The sequence below is a fragment of the Ananas comosus genome, linkage group 18 (genome assembly GCF_001540865.1).
Source record: "Ananas comosus cultivar F153 linkage group 18, ASM154086v1, whole genome shotgun sequence".
NCBI classification, from domain to species: domain Eukaryota; kingdom Viridiplantae; phylum Streptophyta; class Magnoliopsida; order Poales; family Bromeliaceae; genus Ananas; species Ananas comosus.
In genome coordinates this window covers 5,779,719-5,800,031 of record NC_033638.1, presented here as the reverse complement: position 1 = coordinate 5,800,031, position 20,313 = coordinate 5,779,719, and the positions used below count along the sequence as shown (strand labels likewise).

The 20,313-nt window shown below is 38.8% G+C and overlaps 1 protein-coding gene across 2 annotated transcripts; it reads left to right on the top strand.

Moving 5' to 3' along the window:
- Positions 15,380–20,313, top strand: LOC109723760 (phosphatidylinositol 4-phosphate 5-kinase 6-like). 2 transcript variants are annotated; one of them, XM_020252239.1, is made up of 8 exons: positions 15,380–17,066; positions 17,810–17,974; positions 18,053–18,212; positions 18,314–18,430; positions 18,517–18,710; positions 18,832–18,938; positions 19,025–19,109; positions 19,604–20,313. In XM_020252239.1, exons 1-8 carry the CDS (start codon positions 15,625–15,627, stop codon positions 19,890–19,892), a joined length of 2,559 nt encoding a protein of 852 aa, XP_020107828.1. In that variant the 5' UTR covers positions 15,380–15,624; the 3' UTR covers positions 19,893–20,313. The 2 variants fall into 2 exon arrangements, with proteins under 2 accessions (XP_020107828.1, XP_020107827.1); XM_020252238.1 differs by having other exon boundaries at positions 18,053–18,218.

Genomic DNA, 20,313 nt, shown 5'->3' with positions numbered 1-20,313 from the left:
TTTGGAGCAATTCAGCTATATTTTCTATTGCCTATTGAGTTTGCTGATCGGACATTTGTCATACCTCAAATCCTCCGACAAGTCTGATGGTGGATAGCTGATGATGTGTGTTGGATCGGACACATACTTAGAGAGTTAGGACGTGAAACACGTCATGTGCTCCTGCTAGCTTGGGGGTATTGCACCTCGATATGCCACAGGGCCAATCAGCTCCAACACTTCAAGGGGTCCAATATAGCAAGGACTTAGCTTTCCCCGCATTGTGTATCACTCTACATCCTTTGTAGGAGAGACTTTCGAGAGCATACGCTCTCCAACCCTAAACATCAAATCACATCATCGCTTATCGAAGTGGCTCTTTTGTCAACTTTGGGTCGTCAATAACTTTTGACGCGTAATCCTCACTTTCTCCTTGGCCTCTTGTGCTATGTCTAAATCTAAGATAGATATCTCGCCAACCTCATCCAATACAATAGAGATCAGTACTTTTTGTCATACATTATTAATTCATAGGATGCTATTCCGATGTTTGCTTGGAAGCTGTTGTTGTATGAAAAATCTGTCGTTGGCAAATATTATTGCCAATCAGTCCTATAATCTAGGATGCATGCATGCAACATGTCCTCAAGGATTTAATTAGTCCTCTTTGATTGCGCGTTGCTTTAAGGATAGTATTTAGTGCTAAAAAGGTGCGCTCCAAGAGTCCCGTGGAGACTCACCCAAAACTACGAAACGAATCGGGGGTCCCGATTTGAGACGACAAATACTAGAACTCCATGGAATCACATAACCTCATTAATATAAATTGGTGCTAATTTTCCTTGTGACCAAATGGTGTGGATTGGTGGAAAATGAATTGTGTTTGTCAATTAATCCACACTCAACCAAATCGCATCGTGGCACTCTTGCGACCGAGCAAGCCCACTATAAAGTCTATGGCTATCTTCTTTTACTTTCAAATGGGTATAGGTAGACTTTGCAATTTGCTCGCTGGAAGTCAATGCTCCGCCTTGGCTTGTTGGCACACTGGGCACTAAGTCACAAAGCGCCCAACATTACCTTTTATACCAAGCAACCAAAAATGTATTTTCGAATCTTTAAACATTTTGGTGCCTCTCATGTGTATGCTATACGGAGACGGGTGTGTTTGTTTTAAGATTTCTTCACGAATCTTTGAGTCACTTTGCACACACAACTGACCTCAAAACTGCAAGACCTTCTCGGAGTCCAAACTGAAAACCTTCGCATACTCACTCTCAAAGTTGGGTCGCATCTGAAGCTTCTTGTTAGATGCTTGCTATTCTTTAACCTGCCATTTTAGTTAATCTGTACATGATCACCCAAATCTTATTATGCTTGGCCTATGAGTAAGGCAATCTTACTACAAATTCTATAATGATGTTCTCCCACTTCCACATGGAGATAATCAAGCTTTGAAGTTTTCTTGCGGAAAGTTAATGCTCTGTCTTCACTTGTTGCTATGTCAAATATTGTGCTACAAACTATTTAATGTCCTTCTTTATTCTTGGCCACTAAAAGTTCAAGTTAAAATTCTTATACATCTTGGTGCCACTTGGATAAAGAATATAAGGTGCTTCTATGCACCTTTTTCAAGATCTCATCTCGGATCTCTAAATCTGCCAATACATGTAATCAATCTCAAAACAAAAGTACCTCTCTATCATCCATATGAAATTCACTTGTGCGACTTTCTCCAATGTTGGAATGAATTCTTTGAAAACTTGAATCTTAAGCTTATTCTCCTTGATTCTCTCCAACAATGTAGGTTGCAACATCGATGCCATCAACTTCATCGGTGTCTTGGGCGCCACAACCTCTAACTCCAACCATCACATCTCCTCAAGTTGCGGCGATTGTGTTATGATCAACATAGCCACGACATTATCGACTGCCGACTCATCCTCCACCTGAGTGGCAAATACTCTTCTATTCGGTGCCTATCATGACCCCTCGTGCTGTCATGAAGCAGAGAGTCGCCTGTCCAAAGGAGCGACAGATAATGCCCTCCAATACTATCTCGAGATGGATGGAACTGAATCTTTACATGGGGTCGGTGCTACGCCCTTATAGAGCTGCTCGCACTAGTGTAGATGATGAGTCCCTCCACAGATCACACACCGAGCTCGAAGACGAGGGGTAAAAGACCCGTGCGACTGTGGCTGTGGGCGCAAGGTGCTTGATAGGCCGTTAGAGGCTAGATTGGGCCCCCCAAAACCACTCGAAAAATCGCTTCTTTTCTTTCGCTTTTTTCTCACCCTTCTCTAGGGCCTCGCGCTTTTGATGCACCATAACATTGCCCCACTTTGCCAATCGGGTGCTCTCTACCATTGCCTGAAAGGTCTACAGATTGAGGGGTTGGACCTTCGCATATTCTTAGCCAGAGTCCCCACTCAAAGTACTGAGCTTTGTCAACTTATCCCTTACCATGAATGGTATACAACTCACGTTGCAGGAGAACTCCTATTCATACTCCTACACCGTACGATTCTCCTAGAGAAGGGCCTTGAAATTCTCCTCTATTTACTGCTTCGCAGTACCGAAGAAATAGGATGCAAAGAGGTGTTCCTGAAACTCCTCCCATGTTGGAGGTGGCAAGACAGTAACATATAGCTTACACTTCTCCGACTTCCGCCATTTTTGGACCATCTTGTTTAAATAGTGGGCAGTCAAATGGAGCTTGTCCTGGCCCAAAATGGGAAAGTCCTCAAACAACTTCTCTATGGTGTTGACCCATGACTCGACTACCAAGGGATCAATGCACTTGCCGTTGAAGATTGGCAGGTTGAACTTCCTGAAGTTTGCGAGGTTCTCCAAAGCTCGCTCCTGCTACACCCGCTAAGCTATGTGCTCTGTGGCGGAGACATCTGAGTTTGTCCTAAGGGGCTTCCTCTTTGTCATCCCCAATGGAGTAGAGTGTGCCGATACAGGCGCGGATGCCATTGCGATGCCCTCCGCACCCGTCTGCATAGGAGGCAAAGACATGGGTTCCTAGCTCGCATGCAAAGCTCTACGTGGTTATATCATGCAACCTCTTGATCTACTTCTCTAGCATCGGGAGGCCTTAGATTGCCTCCGACTACACTAATTAGCAAGGTTATTTGGTCGTGCAACTCCTACACTCGAACCCAAGCGCAAAGGTGCCTTAGGTCGTGTCAATGCGGATTTCGTCCTCTATTAACCACGGAGAGCCATCCTATCCTATACACCCAGCGTCAACCTCAATTTTAATCAAAGTTTGCTGCTTAAACCCTGTAATAACATACGAAAAAAAAGATTGGCCTAACTATGTGACATCTTAGTAGTCTCACATCAGATAATATGGGAAAGTGTGATAGGTTTATAAATGACGGACACACGAGTAATAATAATAAGACTTAAGCAGTTTGGGCTGGTGGTTTGACCTCAATAAGTTATTATTGTTAGCCGGTCGAATCGTTATATTTGGTATCAGAGCCTGATAATAAGCTGGAAGTTTGAGATGGATCTCACATCGCCTGGTAAATGTGAGACTATCTTTATGATTGGGCCGGACTGACAAGAACATCAGGGCCTAAATAAGGAGAGTTTGTGACATTCCAATAGTCCCACATCGGATAATGTGGAAGAGTGTGATGGGTTTATAAGTAACAGACACACTAGTAATAATAACTAAGCTTAAGCACTTTGGGCCAGTGGTTTGGACCCAATGAGTTATTATTGCTAGCAGGTCGAGTCGTTACAAATTATGCGAATGTTTTTGAGGGACACCTTCTCTCATTCCTGACATCACGTTGTCGGCCGCTAACGTGACCATTTGAAGAATGAAAGATGCATCTCACTCGATCCATCCCCAACATTCTGTTTGGTAACACATAAAATCCAATCACTTACTTACGCCGAAGTTTATGCACCACTCACATTCCTAAGTCCTTAGAGTTTTCTTAAGACATGTTTTATCAAAACCACCAAGAAACTTTTCTTATGCTTTAATTCGGCCACTCTTATTTGTCATGCCTCGAGAATGCTATTTAGGCCCGCTAGAGTATGTGCATTAGACCTGCCGAATGGACAAGGCTTTCCCTGCTCGCACGAAGTGAAAACATGTACCAACATGTACAACCACATGCATGATGTGGATATAATAGAGCATCAGTGTGACTACAATTAAATTAACTCATTACAACTTTAACTTTAAAGTTTACAATATTTGTTTCCAAAATATTACAAGTTTTTTTCCCAAAATAAAGAGTACCCACTAGACCAACTCATAACGATCTAACTACTCTGCCACTCCCTTGTCACGGTCCTACACCTCACCAGTGATAGTGGGCTCTCAAAAGTAACAAACCACAAGGAATGAGAACTTGAATAAGTTTTCAGTGGGTGCAACGGCCGAAAGTGGTGCTCTACACTCACATGGTTTACAAGAAGCATTAGTAGATAATGATAATAAATAATATTTATTTTTACAATAGAAATCACATTTAGTTCAATTATTATCCATGATATATGCTAATAAACTAAGAAATCTGTGGACAAAGAAGAGATCAAATTCTTTTAGATCTCTTTTAAAGGATGATTCTTGATCTCCTTAGACCACCAAGAAAATCCTAAAAGGGGGTTTTAACCGAGTTAGAACTCTCAAATCTCAGTTTTGAGAAAACTCTAAAAAGAAACATTATAAACACCAACTCACCTTTTCTCTTTCTAATGAGAGAAACGTGGGTGAATGGACTTCTTCTCCCTTCAACCTGGTGGATCTCCAAGATCAAACGATTGGGATTTTAAGGCACCATTGCTTGAAGAAGAGAGGATGAAGAGAAAAAGGGTGGAAAGGGAAAATGGCCTGGGAATTTAGGGTTTTCTGTGAAACCGTATTTATAAAGATGCTACAATAGCTCATAAATCCCTCAAGCTTTCAAATTTGCAACAAAACAAACTACAGTCTACACACTAGGTTTTGGGCAACTACCCAAACTTTCGAACGACTAAATCCATCATAACTACGCCCAATCAAGGAACCGGACACCCCTGGATCTGCCAGTTTCGATTCATAATTCGGGTATCCTAAATGGGAATTGGGCATTAGATTGTTTAATCCATCGTGCGAGGAGGTGCTCTTGGGTTGAACATCCAAAGGTCATTCTGGCGCCCATAGCGGACTATCTGAAAGGTGTTTCGGGCATTCAGAGAGGATTTCGGGCATCTGAAACGTCTGTCCAGTGAAATCAACTCTTGGGTTGGGATCTAGTAGTTGATCCGAATGCCCTTAGATGAGGTTGAAAGTGTTTTCGATGCCCACAGGGCATTCTGGGTGGCTCGAAAGCTAGACTGCTCACCAACATGCTCTCTTGAAGAGCGTTTAGATGATCCGAGCACTCCGACTGGCCATCCGAAACCCATTTTGGCGCTTGAATCTTTATTCCAAGTGTCCGGAAATGCCTGAAACTTAGATTTCTTTGTTGTGGAGCTTCGTTTGTTTTTGAATTGATTTCAATTCAATTCAAACTCAGTCTAAGTCTTATTTAAAACTTATTTTAATCATCTTGAGTATGAGTTAATCTGTATTTTGTCAATTTAACAAAAGTCTAGTACATTACACCTAATTTGCTTCAACCGGCCAAGAAAATAGAGCAGGAAGTCTGAGACCCTTTTCATCGAAAATCCATCAAGAAGATAGAGTGGGAGGCAGGAGACCCTTTTATTCGCTCCGATTGGCCAAAAATTCATCAAAAATTCGCTTCAATCCCGATTCATCTCGACTAGAACAATAAGTAGGGGCCGAAAATAGAATAAAAAATAATTCGCCCCAAATCCGCCCTGACAAGAAATGGGGTGGGAGATGGGTATCACTCCCGCCCCTCGTTCCGCCCTGTTTGCATCAGTAGGTCAATCAAAAATTACTAATAGAAACTAATGGTAAGGATATATATACAATAATATTACATTTTTGAGGGACAATTTTGAACGCTTTGATCACTTAACTTGAGCAATGCTATACATACACCCGAAAAGGGGTGTATGATACACATCCCACCCATCCATCGCAGAGTGTGATGGCTTTTACTTGTCACATCGATGTATAGGTAGACTTTTCCCTCTAACTAATAAGTAAAAATGTATGGAGACACCCTCAATTGTAGGCCATTTTGATTGACTCCCTCAACTTTTCCCTTTTTTTTTTATTTTCAACCTTATTAACTTTTGACTTTTTTAAATTAAGTAAATTTTAATTAAAAAATTAAAAATTTTGTCAAACTTATCAGTAATCTCTTCAAATTTAATATGTCTAATAATTTTTATTGAGTAAAATTAGAATAACTAATGATTAATAGCTAATATAGCTATTGAGTTTAACAACAATTTCAAGTTAAGTAATCGAAAAACTTGTTTAAAAAAAGGTTAATGGATGTTTATCAACACAATTATGATTGGGGGCCTATTTCAAAACGGCCTATAGTTGAAGGGGTCTCTATACATTTTTACCTAAGTAATATGGCTCAATGAATTGCAGGAACTAGCTAAGCCAAAAATTTGCAAAGCTCTATTTTGTTCTCTTGTAGAAGATAGTGTTGCTTGATAAAATGTTATCGTTAAAAATGGACTAAAACTCATGTTATCAATAAAATGTTATCAATAATATATCATTTTTAAGTAGTTCCCTCAACCTTCTTTTTTCCCTTTAATGATATCTTATAGATCTCCTTTTTTTTATTTGAATTATTCAGCCAGTTAAGTAAAAAAAATTAATTTAATTATTCTATTATCTAATAATAGTTAATTGTTTTAATGTTGTTTGTCAAAAAATAATTATTATAATTATTAAATTCGATGAAACCACTAATGAATTTGATGAAATTCAATTTATCTCACAAAAGTAACTCAATTCCAAAATTTTCAAAGATATAGTATCAATAAAAAAAAAAAGGTTTTATAAAATGATATGCAAGAAATATAATTAAAATAATTGTGTAATTAGTAACTTCATTTGAAGAGAGAGCCAATTGAACTATTTTATAAAGTTTGTGTTGGCCTAAAGAGGCTAGTATTCTGCCTTGTGGCGGAAGGCCAGATGGGGCCAAATCACGTTTAAAATGGTGGGACGTTGAGTTGGATCGAGTTATGTTCAAAGTTATGTGAGGTTGGTTGGACCGACAATCGAGATCCGTGAACATCACGTCTATTTGTTTTAAGTAAATTAGTTGTGTATTTCTAACAGTTTGACTTTTTAGAATTAAAAATTAATACCAACAATCGGACTACGACAATGTAATTATCAAAATTGAAATTTTGTAGAGTTTTTTCGCAGAAGAGCTAGACCTGGCAAACGGACCGGTTGGGTAACCCGCGAGCGAATTATTGTACCTGCGGATTATTTGGGCATGGATAAAATTTACCCACAAATTTTTGGGTAGCCAACATCGATCTTTACTCATACCCGTCTGTGGGTGGGCGGCTGGGCATGCGGGTTACCCGCAATTTTATTTTATTTTTTTGTTCTTATATTTTTTAAATACAAAACACATATATATAAGTTAAAAGTTACCAGCAATTTTTTTTTTTTTGCTCTTATTAAATGCTCTTATATTTTTTAAATATAAAATACATGTATATAAATTTTAAAAACGTAATATAACTCATTATTTAAAATATTATAATATACAATAAAAGCATTTAAAGTCTTAAAACAAAAATATTTCATAATATAAAAGACACGTAATAAAAAATTTGGATTAGAATTTTTAAAATGGGTAAATAAAAAAATATATTAATTAGAAAAATATATTTTGTAATTAAAATGCGGGTACCCGTGGGTATCCGTGGATTACCCAAAATGCCATAGCTTAATGGATACCCACCTATTTTATCCATAATTTTTTAGGTTGAAAAAGTTGGTACTCATATCGGTAAATTTGCTGATAACCCGCGTGCACCCGCTGGTTAGGGCCGAGATTGTTAGGTCTAAGAAACGCTAAGTGATAGATACTCTCTATATAAATTTTTTTCTTTTATTTATTTATTTGTTTATTTATTTATCTATTTATGTGAGCATCCAACAAGTGTCCCTTTGTACTAAAAACAATTGAAGTTTCCACCCCTGGAATGATACGTCAAATCCTGCAAAAACTAAAAGCATCGAACATGTCACCCTATTGGTGGTGGGGTTGCAGCAGGATCCGTAACCTCAAACCTGTGAGTCTACTTAGCAACTACTCTAGCCATCTTGGTCACCAAGCAAACTGGAATACCAGGATTACTGCATTTAAATAGTTTATGACTGATTCGATCTGTTCGACCGTAATTCAGTTTGTAAAACAATTCGATTTAATCCCTTGAGCCGAATAAATCAAAAAATCGTTTTGAATCATTCGAAATGGTTGTTCAACCATGAAATCGGTGAATCGATCCGGTTTTAATCAAATTGACTGGATTTTTTTTTATCAAAACATATAAAAATCTAATGATTTAAAATCAACTTTATTGATTTTATTTTTTATTAGTATACAGATTAGTCTTATATCAAGTGAAACCTATAATTTATATCTACTTAATTTGGTTTAGAAACCGATATTTTATAATTACATATAATACTAGAATAATAATAATAATAATAATAATAACAATATATACTAGTAAAATTATCCGCGCATTGCGGCGGAATGATGCTATAGAAGACAAAATATGAACAAAATAAAAATTTTAACATTTTTTGACTTACATGAGACTTCAATAAATACAAAAGAAGATATAAAACAGATATAGATATAGAAATAGCAAAATTTATAATTTTAGTAAATAAATTATATATAACAATAATGAAAAAAGCAATAAAAGAGTTTCTACCTATACACACCTTGATTACGTTGTCGACATCTGGGAGGCGAATCCCGATTTTTACGTCGCCTTCGCCGCTAGCGTCAAGCTGCTTCTTAGTCACGATCGTGTCTATCTCGCATAGATCCTCCCACACTCACTGCTTCTTCCCTCTCACTGACTGCAAATCCATCGTCGCTTCCTCCTGCCGCACCCCGCCGTGATCCTCGGAATCTTAATTTCAATCCCCACACAACTTTAAAAAAACAGAAAAAGAATTTAAAAAGTTACAAAACATGAACACTTTTTGTGCACTAAGAAAAAAAAGAAAAAAGAAAACAGTATGCCGAAAAAAAAAGTATAAAAAAATATTATTTTACTCATTTGTTCTTGTGAAATTAATTTATTTAGATGACTGACAATGTAAACACATTAATTTAAAACTTAGGGGTTAGGAAGATGAAGTATTGGGTGGAGATGGAACTACGTAAACACATTAATTGAGCGGCTTCTAAATCGACGATCAGTTCTATTAAACTTCATCTACACTATTAAAAGTATTTGAAAACTAAATTTCATAATTTTTCGATATCATTTGGCTAGTGATCAAAAGGTCTCAAAATTGACAATTTTAATGGTAGATGTGATGTGTTTGTGAATTTAACGGCGTAAAACAATCCAAATCTGATTAAATTTTTATAGAAATTTTTTTTCACTATTTAGAATAAGATCAATAGCTATGATCTTAAATTCAAGTCTTTTATCATCATTTTTTATGAGATTTTTCTTTTCAGCCGTTCATTTTTAGACCACTCGTTTGATAGGTAAATAATGCCGAAAAATATGAAATTTAGTTTTCAAAATACTTTCAATAGTATAGATCAAGTTTAATGGAGCCGATCGTCGATTTGAAAGTCGCATCATTGGAAACAGCTTGCTACGTGCTACCGATAGTATATAAGCCTAGCCCTATATATATATATATATATAGAGAGAGAGAGAGAGAGAGAGAGAGAGAGAGAGAGAGAGAGAGAGAGTCTGGCTGCTATGCTATCGATAACACCAAGCACTTTGTGCTATCAAGTTTTCTTCCGTTAGATTAACCCTTTTGATTATTTTACTCATTAGATTATACTATTTAACCAATAACTCACTCAACCTTAGGGGACCCATATCATCCTAACCGTACATTTTTTCATCCTAACGCTAAAAAACTAAAAACTATTGATAGTATTTCAGCCTAGTTCTATATAAATATATATATTCTAAAATTAAAAATAATTGTTAAATATTTATGACGCTATGCTGATGTCATGCTGACGTCACTAGCTTAACCAATGGATGGCCCGTTGGTTGAACCAGCGATTATTAACCCTGTAATATTTTTGGTCGCTTTTTGATCCAGCTGTTAAAATATTGGATATTTGATTTGGGATATTTAGTTTAAATTTACTGGTTTAGCATTTTTTTTTCTTTTGAGAGAGAATGAGATAGCATACTACAATTTCGAACTTAAATACCAATTATTAAATTTTTTGCCACTTGCACTAAGAATGTCTCGTCTGATTTTAGCATATCTGATTTTGTGAATATATGTGGTTTTGAATAGATGTAGATTTGACACATGTAACTCGTTTGGCTTTGTTCACAAATGTTTATATATAAAATGGAAGTCTCAAATACAACCCAAAATTTGCGTATTATCCCTCATCCACTAGTGGTATCTTAATCTTAACAGTGGATCACTACCACTTTAGATGCTGTACCATAAAAAATAGATCCAATAATTTGGAAACTTGGGACTTTCGATACTTACAGTACTTTAGATTTGTTTTTGTTTTTTTACCTTATACTTTTCTTTTTTTTTACTAAAAATTTTTTTTCGTCACTCTCTACATTACCGTTAACAAATCTATTATTTTAGATATAAAATTTAATAACTTTATTAAGAGACACTGGTTAAATAGTAGAAAAAAAAAAGTAAAATGAATCTCTTATAAATTCATTGAAAGTTTCTATCAAATTATATTAATTTACTTTTTATTATTTCTATATATTTTTTTATTAGTTTATCTCAAAATGAGCTAAATATATACTCCATTACTTTTAGCCAGTATTTTATAAATTTTATGTAAATTTATACTCTATCGTACAGGGATTGCAGAAAAATAGATAGTTGAGTGGTCCATTTTAAAAAAGTAACGTATAAAAAGTAAAAAAACAAATTGTAAAGTATAGTATAATATAGTGTAATTAAGCCTTTAAAATTCCAAGTATGTTATTAAGGACTTAGCGATTCTTTAACACAGCCTACATCCCTGGCCCAAATGGATAGCCAAAGAGGTAAAAAACCAATAGCCACTGTGGGAGACAAAGGGTCATGCAACTGCTGGACTAATTAAAGGTTCCAAAACTATCAACGAAAATTCAAAGGTCATGGACAACTATTAGGTTCACCTAGTATTTATGTGGACTGCTTTCTAAGTGTTAGTGGGTGTTTAATATAGGCGGTATGGTTGGTAAATTCAATGTTTACTATATGCCTATAAATAGAGGGCTGGCTAAGACTAAGAGAGAGAGTGGAGAGAGTGTTATTATAATTTTTGCTTATAAGTAATATAGTACTTAATTTTTTTAGAACCTCGATCCCTCTCTCTTATTATCTCTTTTTTGTACTTAGTCTTTGAGGGCGGAGATGTCCAGACTAGCAAGATCGAGATAGAATTGTTCATCTTTGAGCAGAAAAGCAGGCGTCATATGGGGTTTGGCGAACAAAATCACTAAATCCATTTTGATGTGGAGTTATCGGTAGATGGAATGAAAATAGAACAGTCATGACTACATCACCTGCACAGTTTGACGTTTGGACAACTACAGCAACAAAAATTGAAACATGCATTTATACACTTTCCGTTGTTGCTGCTCAAGCTATACTCAATTGGACAACTCCAGCAAGAAAAATTGAAACATGCATTTATATACCTTCCATTGTTGCAGCTCAAGCCATAGCAAATTGGGCTCGAGGTTGAATCGCTTCAGTTGGAGGGTTTGCTGCAGGTATAGCTGCAGTAGTTGGTTTTACTACCATCGAACAAGCACAGCGCAAGTAGTTTATGTTAATTTCATTACTTTATTTTAGTTTAGACGGTGTTTGATTGCATGTAAAATTCTCCAAACTGAAAAAAAGTGAACTTTTCAGTTGATGAATTTCACCTAAAATAAATTTACTGTCTTCGTTAACTTTCCGTGCAACTTAAGCTTCAGTGTTTTTAAACTTTTTCTTTCAAATAAAAAGTATTTTACTGTTTTACATAGAGTCAATATTTATTTGACTAAATATTTAGTTTCTGATTCTCCCACAGTGTGACACTCTAGAATTTGTAATAGTTTTATATATAAGATATAATATGTTAAATTTTTTAATCCGGTTATACTATTTTGGATGGTGGCTAGGTTTAAGAAGTTACAAGAGTTAAACGTGTTAAGACTAAAATGGGTCTAGGATGGTGACTCCTAGGAGTAGGGATGCAAACGGGGCGGATCTGGGAGCGGGAGTCCCGTCCGGCCTGCCGCCCCGACTAGCAAAATCCCACCCCGCCTTCTGCCCCGAATCCGTGACGGGTTAAAAAATACATCCCATAATCCGTCCCGCCTCGTAACCCGCCTCCCGCCGACGCCCCGAATCCACCCCGCCAACTAATATTTTTTCTAAATTATAATATTATTAATATTTTATAAAATATAAATTAATAATTTTTAATAATATTATATATATAATTTAACAATATCAATTATAAAAATAAAAAATATCAATCACAATTTAAAACAAAATTCATAAGTTTCAAATACATTAGAAATGAGAGTACTAACTTATTTATATTTTGAACTTTTTTGTAAATATATTATTTTTTAAGAATATTTTTTTTAAAATATAAATAATTTTCGGGGGATTCGGGGTGGATCATGGAGGGGCGGATTCGGGGCGGGTCAAAATTTCTCTCGTTTCCTGCCCCGAATCCATCTCGGATCGTAAAATTTACCACGTTTCCTGCCCCAAATCTATTTATTTTTTCTCATTTACTGCCCCCGTCGGGGCTGATCGGGGCGAGATCTCCACCAACCGGGATCCGTTTGCATCCCTACCTAGGAGGCGGAGCGTGATAGTTGATATATATTAGAAGCAATCACTAATTAGAAGTATGAGATGAATCTCGGCTAAATCAGTGTTATACAGTGGGTAGAGCGCAGCTCCTTAGTTGACGAATGTTGTGGGTGTAGCGCGACACGACCTTGAGCCTAACGAGAACGCCAGGACTCAAAGAGAAAGAATGTGACATATTAGGATTTGAAATAGTCCCATATATGAGGCTAAGTGTTTGTTTGGACTACATCATTGTAGGTGATGATTATATTCAAGAAATTAAAAGAATTAAGCGTAATAGGAGTAGAATAATTTTAGAACGGATAATCTTCTAAAAAGTGGGGCGTCACACAGAGTAGAAAAGTTATTTTAGAATTTAGGCCTAAAAGGCATGCAAAATCTAATAAGCTCGTACTTTTTCTTAGTTGGGATCAAATTATATATAAAGCCTAATTAAACCTATCAACATTTCTATTTCGTGGGGGTAGCACATTCGGTGATGCGTTGACCACAACCGTCCTAAGATGCTATTTGCGTTAGTACGGAAAATATTTCCTGAACCGGGTGTATAAACACCGCACCTCTAGAATCCCATCTTAGATAGCTAAAATTTAAAATCTAACTCATTCCACTCATTTTATAACCTTTAAAGGTGTACTACGTATGTAAATTATAAATTTCCGAAATATATTTCTAACAAACAAAACAATAGTTCTACCTCTTCTGTTGATTATTATGATTACTTAGATCTAATTTGGTAATGTAATGGATAAAAGCACGTGGTTTTAATACTGCGATAGTTAATTGTTGTAACTGTTTATATGTTGGCTCTTTAGATGGCATAAGAGTTGTATCTATCAACTTGGATTACAATTGATTGTTAAAAAGTGTGTGTGGTCCACAGTGTGTACTTATACACCGGGTGCAGGGAACAATTATTTATCGTTAATGTGAGATGAACTGTAAACAACTTATTAACGGGAATGGATCGGGTCAAGGCACCCACCACACAAAGTGCTTTAATAATTATGAAATGAAAATATTAATAATTAAAAAAAATTAAAAAAAATATTGTTTTTTTTAAAAAAATAATGGAAAAAAACACCACTTCCTGCGCGCAAGGGCCTGTATATGGACGCACGAAGAAGCGCCTCTCTTCAATGTATTACGGAAAAAAAAAAAAAGAGAATATATTAGCAAAATTTACACCAACTAATTATATTATTATTATTATTATTGAAAATTATGTCATCTAATTTTAATTTACCAATCACGAGAAACATAAAAAGCTCTCTTGCCACTTGGACCACTTTATTAATGTTTTGTTATGATTTTTGTCCCTCCTCTTTTTACTAAGTGGCTTTTGGTTCGGCATAAAACGAATCAAAAAATTATTTCTGATATGAAAATATTTTTTTGTTTATCTGATTTGATGTAAAGATTAAAAAAAATTAAAGTTTTTATTTTTTGCTATTTTTCGACGAAAAATTGAAACTCAAACTACAACAAATGTGATTTTTTTTTTCTTTTAACCAAACAAACATTGATAAAAAAATATCTTACAAGCCAAGGACCGCAAAATGTAAAATTTTTTCCTATCAAATTTTTTTTTTCACGAAAAATTATTTTATTGGTTTTACGTTGAACTAAACGGATCCTAAAGTATTGTGAATATCATACTTTACAAACTATATAAGAGTTTTCTAAGATCCATAAAGGGGACAAATTGTTATGATGTGCTACTATGTAATTTTTAATTACGAACTATATACATGAGCCAATAGAAAGCTGATGCGTAATACGTTCTGACACATCAATAATTTACCAAGATAGAAACTTATAGCGTACCTAATAACTATTTTGATTTGAAAGATAGTAAATAATAGAGCAATGCCGTGTAAAAGGGGTTTGCGATCTTTTTCTTGTAATTAGTTATTTGGACCCCAATAGTGAAGGACATTTTTGGATTTTTTTTTTTAATTTTAATCACTAGATTTTGTCCTAATACTTTTATCAAGAACTAATTAGCCTTAAAAATAGGGTTTATCTCCCTCTTTTATTATCCTTCCAATTGTTGGGGATTTTGTTGGGCTCTTAGGCAACCTAGGAGTACAAATCGGAGCCCAATAAAAACCTGCACACTAATTTAGGCAGAGACAACCTAAAAAAAGCAAAAAATAAAAAAATAAAAAAAATAAAAAATAAGAAAGCAAAAAAGAAAAAATCCCCAATTCCTCCCCTCTCCTTGCTGTCCTCGCCGGTAAAAAAGAGAAAAGAAAGAGACAGAGTTAGACAGAGAGAGAGAGAGAGAAAAAAAAAAATTAAATTAAAGCCAGCTTTGGCTTTATTTTTTTTTTTCCTCTCTCTCTCTCTTTCGCATTAATGAAAAAAAATTGAAAAAAAAAACCGAAAAAAAGGGGAAAAACAAAACACCCACCACCTCCTCCCTCTCCCTTCTTCTTTCTCCATTTCCTCTCCCTCTGACCTCCTCTGTCTCTTCTATTTCCCTGCTGCAATGCTTCTTCATCCATGGCGAAAATGGGTCGGCTGGGTCGGTTCTAATGAGCCGGCGTTTTTGAGATAGCCCAAAGCGGCATTGTCCTCGTACATGCCCATTTGCGTCGCCACAGCGAGAAGGACGAAGAAGAGGAAGGAGAGGCGCGCGGAGAATGTACAAGGAGCAGCTCCGCGCGAAGGCGTGGGAGTCTACGGTGCGTAAAGCGCAGCAGCAGCAGCAGCAGCAGGACCATCAGCAGCAGCAGCAGCAGCAGGTGCGACGCCGCGTGTCGATCTTCACCCCGATGTCCGTCGCGCCGGCGGACGACGCCGACGGCTCGGCGTCCACGACGTCGTCGTCCAGCGACGACCATCCGGGCGGGGGCGCGGGCGCGGGCGCGGAGAGCGAGTGCCGGGACGTGGAGCGGCTGCTGCCGAACGGCGACTTCTACACGGGGCAGTGGCGCGGGGGGGTGCCGCACGGCGCGGGGAAGTACCTGTGGACGGACGGGTGCATGTACGAGGGCGACTGGCGGCACGGGAAGGCGACGGGCAAGGGGAAGTTCTCCTGGCCGTCTGGGGCTACCTACGAGGGCGAGTTCAAGGCCGGCTTCATGGACGGCCACGGCACCTACACGGGCGCCGCCGGCGACACCTACCGCGGGGGCTGGCTCATGAACCTCAAGCACGGCGCCGGCAACAAGTCCTACGCGAACGGCGACTACTACGACGGCGAGTGGCGCAACGGCCTGCAGGACGGCGCCGGCCGCTACGTCTGGCGGAACGGCACCGAGTACGCCGGGCAGTGGCGCGCCGGCCTCATCCACGGGAAGGGCTCGCTGATCTGGGCCAACGGCAACCGCTACGACGGCCTCTGGGAGGGCGGCGTCCCCAAGGGCAGCGGCGTCTTCACCTGGCCCGACGGCAGCTGCTACGTCGGCACCTGGTCCAGGGCCGGCGGCGTCTGCGGCACCTTCTACCCCCCCGCCGCCGCCGCCTCCTCCGCCCTCTCCAGTAACCGAAAGCGCTCCTCCTCCGTCGACGCCGCGCCCGCCCCCCCCTCTTCCGCCNTCTCGATCCTGCCGTCGCAGAAGGCGCTGAATTGGTCCGGCGACGAGCCGGAATTCGCGCAGAAGCAGGCTCTGTGGCGCTCCAAGGTCGCCGAGATCGGCACCGGGAACGGGCCCCGCCCGCGCAGGCGCGCGTCGGTCGACGCGCCCGGCGCGGGGGACGGCGGCGTCGGGGGAATTATTGGCGGCGGGCACGGGAGGATCGCAGGGATGAACAATAGCGTCGGCGGCGGGGAGAAGGGGTTTGAGAGGATCTGCATTTGGGAGTCAGATGGGGACATCACGTGCGACATTGTCGACGGGGGATCGGTGGTGGCGGCGGCAGCGGCGGCGGCAGCAGCTGCGGCCGGTGGCGGGGGAGGGGGGAAGGAGGGGCCCGAGGATTTGATCGGAGGGTTGGGGTTGGAGGAGGCGGAGACGAGGGGGTTGGGGGGACGGCTGCAGATGCGGTGGCCGCTGCCGCGGGTGCCGAAGAGGCAGGGGGAGACCATCTCCAAGGGGCACAAGAATTACGAGCTCATGCTCAATCTGCAGCTCGGGATCAGGTTCGTCTTGGGATTATGATAAGAAACACTTATTGTGAATGGAAACAGGAGCCAATTGATTATTCTTTTATGGATTGTTTTGTTGATTAATTGCGAATTTTCTCTTTCTAAATATCCTGGATGCAAATTTGTTCGAACAAGAGTGAGAAATGATATGTTAGTTTTTTTATTTTTTTATTTTTTAAAAAAAACAATGGCTTTCAACAACTACCGTTCTTATTGTTGTAATCAAATCAAATTGAATTTCTGCGGATTTAGGCTTTCTTGGTCGATTTCGCTCCCCTTTGTTGGATTGCGAGAATTCCAAACATGGTTGGAAGCTGGTTTGTCTTTGTGATAAAAATTAGTAATAGGTCAAAAGCAATAAATCCTAAAAGAAGTAGATCTGTTTTTGACCCAGAACAGGGTCATTCACTCAGAAATCAAATGATACACCAAATTTGATTAAAGCCTCAATTTTTTCGCTAGTCCGATCAAAAAACATTTTCATGCTTCTTCTAGACGTACATAACATAACATAGTCAATTAACTGAAGCTTCCTGTTTAGGTTGTTACTCGGAGAATTTTCCATCTGAAATTGCTCGACTTTGTAGTGTGAAATAAACAGAATGAATCGCAATATATAATTCAGCTTAGAATAGAGGACATTAAAGCATCATCAGGAATACTGTTCAGAAACTATTTAAAGCATCTTCTGTGAGCAAAATTATCACCATTTTCTTTCTTGGCGTGTGGTGAAACAGGCATGCTGTAGGAAAACAAGGCCCGATCACCCTTGATCTGAAAGCGTCGGCCTTCGACCCCAAGGAAAAAGTATGGACGAAATTCCCTCCCGAAGGGACAAAATATACGCCTCCGCACCAATCTTGCGATTTCAGATGGAAGGATTACTGCCCGTTGGTGTTCCGGTTGGTAATCATTTGTACCGATGATCAGATTACTTGCTATTCACACTGCAATCTCATTTACTTGAATTGAATGAACAGGACACTTCGGAAGCTCTTCAAGGTAGATGCAGCGGATTATATGATGTCCCTCTGTGGAAACGATGCGCTTCGTGAACTCTCCTCCCCTGGTAAGAGTGGGAGCTTCTTTTACCTCACCAATGATGACAAGTACATGATAAAGACGATGAAGAAGTCCGAAGTAAAGGTTACCTCTCTATATATAATATTTTCGTTTTATTTTTTACGCTTAAGAAGCCTAGAAGCTCCTTCGCTGAACCCTCATCACTTGCCACTGTATAGGTGCTCCTGAGGATGCTTCCAGCTTATTATAATCATGTTCGTGCTTTTGAGGACACCTTGGTGACCAAGTTCTTTGGTCTACACTGTGTTAGGTTAACTGGGGCTGCTCAGAAGAAGGTTGGAAATGTGTGTGATACTAAAGATTTGATGCGATACATTTGTTAGCTAAGATGACGAAAGTTTTCCCTTTGGATATTGATCAGGTCCGTTTCGTTATCATGGGAAACCTATTCTGCTCCGAGTATGCTATCCACAGGCGTTTTGATCTGAAAGGATCGTCGCATGGTCGGATGACTGATAAGCCAGAGACGGAAATCGATGAGTACACGACTTTAAAAGACCTCGATCTTAACTTCATATTTCGATTGCAGAGGCCTTGGTTCCAAGATTTCCAAAGGTGATTGAACATTATCTTTTCTTCACCTATATTATAATGATCACCTTATTTCCCTTTTGGGGGATTATACCATGGTGCTCTCTGACGTTAATATGGAGCTTATGCATGTTTCTTTATACAGGCAAGTTGACAGGGACTGCGAGTTTCTCGAGCAGGAGAGAATAATGGATTACAGCCTCTTGGTAGGTGTACATTTTAGAGACACCCGAAATCCGCACGTACCTGAAGGTTGGTATCAAATTCTGATTTAGCTTATGGGTGTCATCTAATGTTGTCACATTTAGAGCTAACAAAATTTTGTGGCGTGGTTGAAGGTACTAATGACGTAGATGGCACAAGACAAACGACACCACGCCTTTCAAGAGTAGACATGGATCAGTTTCTTTACGATCCAAATAGGTACTTAAGAACTAGCCCCTCGTTAATTTTAAGATGTTCTCTTTCATTTTCCTTCAAAAGTTTATACTGCAGTGAACTAGTTCTACTGCTCATATGATTTCTTGGTTGGAGGCTATCGAGTATTTTAGGATAAAACGAAAGCCTTATTTAGTTTAATCAGGATGGATGCATGCTTCTGTACAATTACTCAGTTTATGAGTTATGACTCATAATTGCTTTGTGGGCTATCTAGTTTCTGTTATCTTTGCTTTTTTCGAGTCTAACAAATATCCATGCTCAATGGGCTTCGTAACAGCGAGTGTAAAACAGATTTAAACGACTAAACTGCATAATCAAGCGAGACTGCTCATTTTCTATTTTCTGTACTTTTCAGTTTTCCTGTAATTATTTTTTTCTTCAAGAAGCTTATTAATTAAAATGCATATTTTCATTTGCATCTAAATGCTTGAAACGAGTAACTAAAGAAATTATGTCCTTACCTTCTGGTGCTGTAGGTGGGTTACGATCAGACTCGGCACGAACATGCCTGCAAGGGCTGAACTCACTGTTAGAAGGAACGATTATGATTGCCAGCTAATCGGAGAATCGACGGGGGAATTCTACGACGTCGTATTGTACTTCGGAATCATAGACATTCTCCAAGATTATGATATTAGCAAAAAGCTCGAGCACGCTTACAAATCGATCCAATACGACCCGACATCGATATCGGCTGTTGATCCGAAGCAGTACTCAAAGCGCTTCCGCGACTTCATATTCAAAGCCTTTGCAGAAGACACCTGAAGAACCAAAAAGAAAAAAAACCCTAAAATTAAAGAGCTTTTCACAATGGAATTGAAGTTCAAATTCTTCGAACCAAAGCTGTTAACAAATGCAGCTTACGCTTGGCTCGGACGAAGGTCAACTGCAGCCATTATTAAATCAAAAAGAACGATCAAAAGGCGATCGAATTTCGCTCGTGGCCTCGCAAGGAATTTCGCGGCTCGATCCGGCACTCGGCCCAACCGTAAATATGATTATGTATACAGTTAACTAATGTTTCTTTTTTTATAGATAAACTTTACATATTCATTCAAAGGTACAGATAGAGAGAATTTGTAATTAGTAGCGCGCAAGCCGATTCAGAGTTGTAAATCTTTTACCTGAGGGTAAAATGTACAAGACACCATTCTTTTTCTTCAAAAAAATTTTCCCCCTTAATTTG